The sequence below is a fragment of the Penaeus vannamei genome, unplaced genomic scaffold (genome assembly GCF_042767895.1).
Source record: "Penaeus vannamei isolate JL-2024 unplaced genomic scaffold, ASM4276789v1 unanchor119, whole genome shotgun sequence".
In the NCBI taxonomy this organism is placed as follows: domain Eukaryota; kingdom Metazoa; phylum Arthropoda; class Malacostraca; order Decapoda; family Penaeidae; genus Penaeus; species Penaeus vannamei.
In genome coordinates this window covers 5,001-12,500 of record NW_027213123.1, presented here as the reverse complement: position 1 = coordinate 12,500, position 7,500 = coordinate 5,001, and the positions used below count along the sequence as shown (strand labels likewise).

Below are 7,500 nucleotides of genomic sequence, written 5' to 3'. Positions count from 1 at the left end.
CAGAGTTCTACAAGGCGTCAAGAACGCACATAATCAGACACATTTTCTAAAGGGATATGTACCTAGGGTATGGGACTATACGCCTTCACTTCTTTAGACCCTAAGGCGCCACTCACCACTGGGCTGGATGATTTCCGGGCTTCCCCTCGACAGTATGCCTTACAGGTCGCCCCAATTAATCTTTCTTCCTTTATTCAGACCCTCCCTCCTGAGAGCACCTGGTACCTTCGCAGCCTAGCCTTCCCTTAAACTGTTATAATTATGCATGCTCTGCCCAGCTACATGGTTCTCTATGCACCCAATATCAATGCCTTCCCGATTCTTCCACTGACACATCTTTGGTTTACCTTGGATGTTAAGATAGCCCTCTTGTCCATTGTAACATAAAATCCTCTTATTATGTAAAATATTTTCACCCTGACTTTTCATTTCCCTTTGCAGCAAATTTCCACTTTCCATAAGTATTTACTTTTTTCTGCTCCAGCAGATGTATTGTTTTCAATTTTTGCAGCCAACAGTATTCTAACTTTCTATCTAACCAGTCAGTGTATGATTGCTTGTTTATTGTTTGGTTTCTGGGCAGAACTACAAGATTCTTGTTTCATTGTTATTTAGAATACTTCCCGATAAGAATAGAGGTCATAACAATAACTCACAACCAATGTTGCATTTATAATCGACTCCAGTAATATTAGTACACTGGCTAGGTTTAGGTTTTGATAGTCCTTCCCCTACCCACTACCGCCGCAACCCATTGGCCACCTTGGCAACTACCTATACCTTATGACAGAAGGCACATATAACATGACATCCATAGTTTACTGTTTGCTCATCAAAATATATTTCTTGACAAAATTTCCTACTCTCTTATGTGAGCATTGGGTTTCTTGTACGGCACACTGCTTGAACTTCAGGTCACTGCGATATAATGTTATAGAATTCTAGGGAGAAAACATCAGGTTATGAATCTTTTATAACTTGTTCCTAGAAAATCATCAAAGTAGAATGAAAAGTTTAAGGGGATTTCGTGACGTTTCACGAGTATTCTTTGTCTATCATTCCACCAACTTCCTGGCTTGTCCCAGAAGTTCATCCATCTCGTGGTCAAACCAAAACCCTTTTATCATACATTTCTTATTTTATATTTCTATCTCACTTTTAGCTTTTAGTTGTTAGTCGGACTGGACTCTCCTACTTTCCCACCAGCCTCCAAGCTTCAAGCATAGATAGATAACAAAATACACCAAGTCAGCCTGATATCTTTGTGACACCCAAATGCACAATGTGAAAGTCCCTTCTGTGAGACATACTGAGGCAGTCCTGGGAGAAGGTATGGCCACAGTGCGGGAAGACAAGTGGGCGTCGCTCCTTAGTGTTGTATATTTCCATGCAAACGTTGCACTGGAGTTGCATCCGATTCTGTAAGAAGACCGTAGCCATTTTATGATAATATATGTGCAAATGCAAGTATATGCTCAGATATAAAAGATATAAACTTACATATATGTATCTATAACTATCCAACTGTGTGTGTATGTGCCTCTTATTTTGTAACAGAAGTTTGTACGTCCACTCGTATTTGTACTTTGGTGTGTTTATGACCCGAATTGAACGTTCCCTTTGTTGGATGTAAATATTCTGAAGCGAAATTATAGATATGTTCTTACCAACAGAACCCCTTATTTCGCTATGATATAAATCTGGAGCGGTGTTCATGAAAGGTCTATTAGTGTTCTTTGGGATTTTGTCTATGATTTATCCCATTGCTACTAATCAGAACAAACATTTATACGTATGAGATCCTCTTTTGTTAATCTACTGTGATGATACGATTAGATAAATGTGGCAATAAAGATACCTTATATCATAACGATAATATTACTCATATCATGCATTTTCATGACATGTCCAAAACACCACACAGTTTGTTACACTTTGATACATGTTTGCCCCTTTACGTGCACATTATTGAAACCTGTTGAAACATCTTTCCAGTTTCTAGCAAAGTGTTTGCCATACACTGTAACTGGAGATCAATAAATGTTTTGATTAAATCTGAGAAATACATGTGAAAGTGTCTCACACCCCTGCGCAGCGAAGAGGTATGTATAAACCATATTTCCAGAATAGGTACTGTTTCCAATTTAACTGAAGCTTCTACAATATTTTGCTGGGAGTTAAAAATCACACGTGTGTATGAAGTACTTTAACGGTTTTCTGTTGATATTTCTTATGTGAGGTTTAGAAAAATACTTGTCAGTGCATGTCAGTACAAACTTCGTTGCTATCGTGCTTTGTAGCGACCATCATACAACATCAAACATGTAGAAAGTGTTTGGCGTTTCGGGTTACTATAAAAAGGCCTTTAGTATATCTATATGTGATGTGGTATCCCTATGTTAACTGCCTGCTATTTTTTTTCTTTTTAATGAAAAAACTAATAAAAATGTAAGGGACGGCATAATCACCATTTGACAATTTATTAAAAGATCTCTCGCTCTATTACGGTTCATTCCATATTGGTTTTGGCAGCCACAAAGGCTGGCTTGCCCCCCAACTGGCTTTTACAATGGGCAATCAAGGTAAGTTCCTTGCCTAAGGGAACTACGTGCCAGTCGGGGGGATTCGAACCCTGATGTGTAATATTGTTGTCATTATAGAAGTAAAATTTAATGCAGTATGTAATTTAACAAATAACTGCAGTCAGTTATCCTCATAGATTTCATTACGATGTAAATGTTTCTTTTAGTAACAGCAATAACTTTTAGATGTGGCACCAGCGCAAATCATAGACAAAATCGCAAAGTCATAGACCTTTTGTAAATACCGGCCGCGCTTTCCTTTGTGGGTGATTTTTGAATATGAACAATGGACTTTTAAACCTTATTTCGTGATCGGGAATGCTCCCTTATTTTGTAGCCATGTAGTTTAGGTGCTCACAGATAACCAGTTATTTTCAGCACGGAAATGACACGCTTCTAGAGAGCTCCAAAATAGGTGACGCGTATTTGAGCAACCAGGTCAGGGAGAACAAGCTGCAGAGTGTGTTTTCTATACAGTCATCACTAAGGGGAAAAAGAATGTTTATTGGTGAATTGCGAACGGGATTCAAGAGGGAAAGGGAGTAAATTGAATAAATGATAGATAGATAGATAGATAGATAGATAGATAGAGAGAGAGAGAGAGAGAGAGAGAGAGAGAGAGAGAGAGAGAGAGAGAGAGAGAGAGAGAGAGAGATGGTGCATGTAAGACTTAACTACGAAATCGTCAGCATGAGAAATGTTTGTATTTAACTACATTTTAGGTTCTATGATATAATTAGCCAAACTAATCAATAGTGGTATTTCTAATATGAGTCATATATGTGATAGGTGAGTATACATATAATAATGAATATGGGGAAATTGACCAATAACTTACATTTAATTTTTTATATCGTTATTCTTGGTCAATTCTTAACCTCAATCAATCAGCAAAAACACTGATTTTTAATTACTTATTTTGTTTACAGAAACTTTTGATGTTATCATGTTTTTTTTTGGCTTTGATACTGTAGTTATGCAGATAACACGGTTACCGATTAGCTTTAGATAACTTCATAATTTTACATAATGGTATGATTATGATTCTTACGGAGATATATATACATCATCCCATCCTCTGTCTAGGAACAATATTGACTGAGCCATCTGCATGTGTGTGTGTGTGTGTGTGTGTGTGTGTGTGTGTGTGTGTGTGTGTGTGTGTGTGTGTGTGTGTGTGTGTGTGTGTGTGTGTGTGTGCGTTAGGGCGCGCATGTAAGCGATGGTTCAGTAAAGAGCAATAAAAAAGAAAGAAAAGTGATCAGGAAGAATACAGACAAAAATACTTCAAAAATACCTGTAGAACTTTGAAGCAAGCCTTTCCCTTCTTCTTCGGCATATTTTCTTCAATAATCTTTCTCATTTCCTTCGCCATTTGTTTCCTCGTTTCCTTGTGGTCTGGAGACGACCTGGATGTGTCCTGGAGTCTTAGCACCGTGTTCATCATCGCCATCATTAGCTCATCCTGTTTTTTCTGATTCTGTGGAGAATACATAAAGTCACATGCTTATATATGAGTGTTTGTGAGTATATATATATATATATATATATATATATATATATATATATATATATATATATATATATTCTTATATATATGCATACACACACACACACATATATGGTAGTAAAGCCCACAATGCACGAACTAGATTTATTGCAGAAAGTGAGACAGCAGTTTCGGAATCGTCCTCGATAGGAGGAAAGGGAGAGGAAGCAGTATAAGAGGGAGAGGAGGAGAAGCACTCAGAAAACACGGGGCAGGTGAGGAAAGGAGAATGGAAGCAAAGGGAGGTCAGGTCAACTTGGTGTCAACGATGTGGTCAAGCCAGATGTTTCCCCTTTGCAACTAGGACCTAGCAGCTTCTTTCCTTCCTGGCATCGCACATTGTTTGCACAAGTAACTTTCTCCCCTCGAGCAATTCTGGCGAACTCACCCCCTTTGTCACGGCCAGAACTGACACACCAAAATACAGAAGCAGACACCTGCCCAGGACAGGAGTCGCTGGATAAAAGGACGTCCCGTCAGGCATACCGGGAGACACCGAGCAGACAGGAGAACAGGAGCAGATGCCGTAACGAATGTCTACTACGAAGAAATCGCAGCCAGGCGGACGTCGAATATACTATAAACAAATCGTACCCAGATGCCTGTTGTTTACTCACACTTACGTTCATACTGCTCCCGAGATGCGCACGTTTACTCTACATTCAGGCCCAAGCTACCTACATGTGTCCAAAGCATTATTACTAGCCTATTTAGCCCGAAGATATGTAATTCTTGCTCACTAACTTTTCTCTTTACAATGTAATGGTACTCTATCAAACTCACTAATCCTAATGGATCCTGAGTAATTACTACCTTTTCATATGACGTTGCCTTTTTCATAACAAATGTTCTTATTACTCTCATTCTCTGGCATCTTAGTAAGTTTACTGACAAGTAAAGTATCATCCTCCCACTTAGCCCTTTTACTGGGTTTCCTGTATATAGAGAAGGAGAAGTGATCAGCAGAGCGATGGACAAGTGTCCAAGAAGGGGAGCTTGTTGTCAACCTCCCATTACACGTTGAAACGGATGGGAGTTCAGCTGCGACAGGAAATCAGGAAACAAGGCAGGGTCATGAGGCCAGAGAGCAAAGACGTCATCGACACATCTCAGCCACATGGAAGGACGAGGGGAGATGGAAGGGAGGAGCTCCGACTTGAAGAACTCCATGAAGAGGTTAGCAAGAACAGGAGAGAGAGGAGAGCCCATGGCAACACTGAACGTCTGTGAGAAAAGGCGACCCTCAGAGTAGGAATTCGACTCCTCACACAGATGAATCAGCTGGAGGAAGACGTCGGTGGGAAGAGGAAGACGAGGATCCTCGGCGGAGAGCTTCCTCTGAAGGTAAGCGGAGAGGAGGGGGACATCAGGCAAGGAGTTCCTATGGGCGAAGATGAAATGGTCGAAGGAAGAAAAGATGTCAGTGGAGGTAAGGGAGAGAGGGCGAAGAGCAAAAGAAAGACCGAAGCCAAGGAGTTGTTGATGGTGAGGAGTTAAGGACAGGGACGATAGGTTGGTAACCGCATCGATTACACATCTATATATGTATATATATATATATATATATATATATATATATATATATATATATATATATATATATATATATATATATATATATATATATATATATATATATATATATATATATATATATATATATATAATACTTAAGTTACCTATATGTATAAACACACCTCCTTCCACACACCCCTTTTACAGCACCTCAGGGACCATGTATCAAGCCTTCCACTCAAAACCCATCGGTTGCGACATTCCACAGGCCTTCCGCCTTGTAACGTCGCTCTGTTTACACAGACGCATCCCCTCTCTCTTCTGCTCTTTCCTCTTCCTAGTAGAAAGCGGCACCCCTCCAATATTCCATGTATAACTGTATAAAAAGGATCGCCTGTGAGCGACAGACAGACACTATATGGTGTACTGATCCGACTAGACCTCTGTCCCTCAGTTCTACCAATCTACCACGACAATAAACCACTGCTGCTGATCACGGAGTCTGTTTCCCCAACGCAAGATTGCTACTTTGTGCCAGACGCGATTCTGTCTGCACACGAACACTCATCAGCTTCGTTACAATATATATATATATATATAAATATATATATATACATAAATATATATATATATATATATATATATATATATGTGTGTGTGTGTGTGTGTGTGTGTGTGTGTGTGTGTGTGTGTGTGTGTGTGTGTGTGTGCGTGTGTGTATGTATATGCGTGTCTGGGTATGTGTGTATCAATACGGTTTTACTAAAGCCTAGGCTCGGAAAAGAATACGATTCCACACACGTACATGCCCCATTCTTGGACATGTACATCAATGTACGCATGCGCGTTTAACCAAACTTGTTACTCTGATTACCATTCCCAGGAACCTTACCTCTATCTTCTGCTGCTCTATCTCTTTCATTGCCTGTTGGGATGAAAAAGAAAGAAACAGGTGGATTACTATGCCTTCATTCTGTGGGATAATGACAAGGCCGCTGATCATAACAATAACGAGGATAATGATGATATTAAGAACAGTTATATTAATCATAATAAGAACAATTATGATAATCATGTTAAGAGTCCTAATAGTAGTAATAACAATTATACTAATACTACTAATGATACTAACATGGTAGTTTTTAATATCTGTATTCTCATAAGCATCATTATTAACATCATTAATAATATCAAAATCATTAATGTCATCATCATTGTAAGTAACATCAAAATTATTATTATTATCATTATCATTGTTGAAATAATTATAATTATTAATAATTTATGATTATCATTATTACTATTACTATTAATATTGTTATCATAACTATCTTTTAACAATAATTATAATCATGATTATAATTATTGCCAACATCATTATTGTCATTTTCATTCTTAATATTGTTATTATTATAATCTTTATAATCATTCTTATTCTGATTTTTTAGTCATTATTATAAATTTTCATCCTTATTATATAATAGTGTTGGTATCATCATCATGACTCGCATTATTATGAGGATTTCTGTCATTAATATCGTTAATGTTGTTGTCGTTTTTATTGTCATTGTCATTACTGTAGTTGTCGTTATTATTATCATTATCATTACTGTTGTCCTTATCACTACTAAAATTAATATCCTAATCATCATTATTTTTATCATCATAGTCATCTCTATCTACATTGGTAATTCTATTGCTTCTGGGTATGATGACTCGAACAATGACAAAAACAAAAAACAATGACAGCAAAAGAATGACAACAAAAATGACAACAATGACATCAAAAACAAAAACAATGACAACAATGACAACAAAAACAAAAAATGACAACAAAACATTGACAACAACAAC

General features: G+C 37.7%; 1 protein-coding gene across 3 annotated transcripts in view; it reads right to left on the bottom strand.

Moving 5' to 3' along the window:
* LOC113808104 (histone-lysine N-methyltransferase, H3 lysine-79 specific) overlaps positions 1 to 7,500 on the bottom strand; it is a 19,640-nt gene that overhangs the window by 8,019 nt on the left and 4,121 nt on the right. For all 3 annotated transcript variants that reach the window (XM_070119378.1, XM_070119376.1, XM_070119377.1), the window contains exons 3-5: positions 6,539 to 6,571; positions 3,880 to 4,062; positions 1,311 to 1,419 (exon numbers count right to left, since the gene is read on the bottom strand). In XM_070119378.1, the coding sequence (XP_069975479.1) occupies positions 1,311 to 1,419; positions 3,880 to 4,062; positions 6,539 to 6,571 (325 nt within the window). The remainder of the gene's footprint in view (positions 1 to 1,310; positions 1,420 to 3,879; positions 4,063 to 6,538; positions 6,572 to 7,500) is intronic.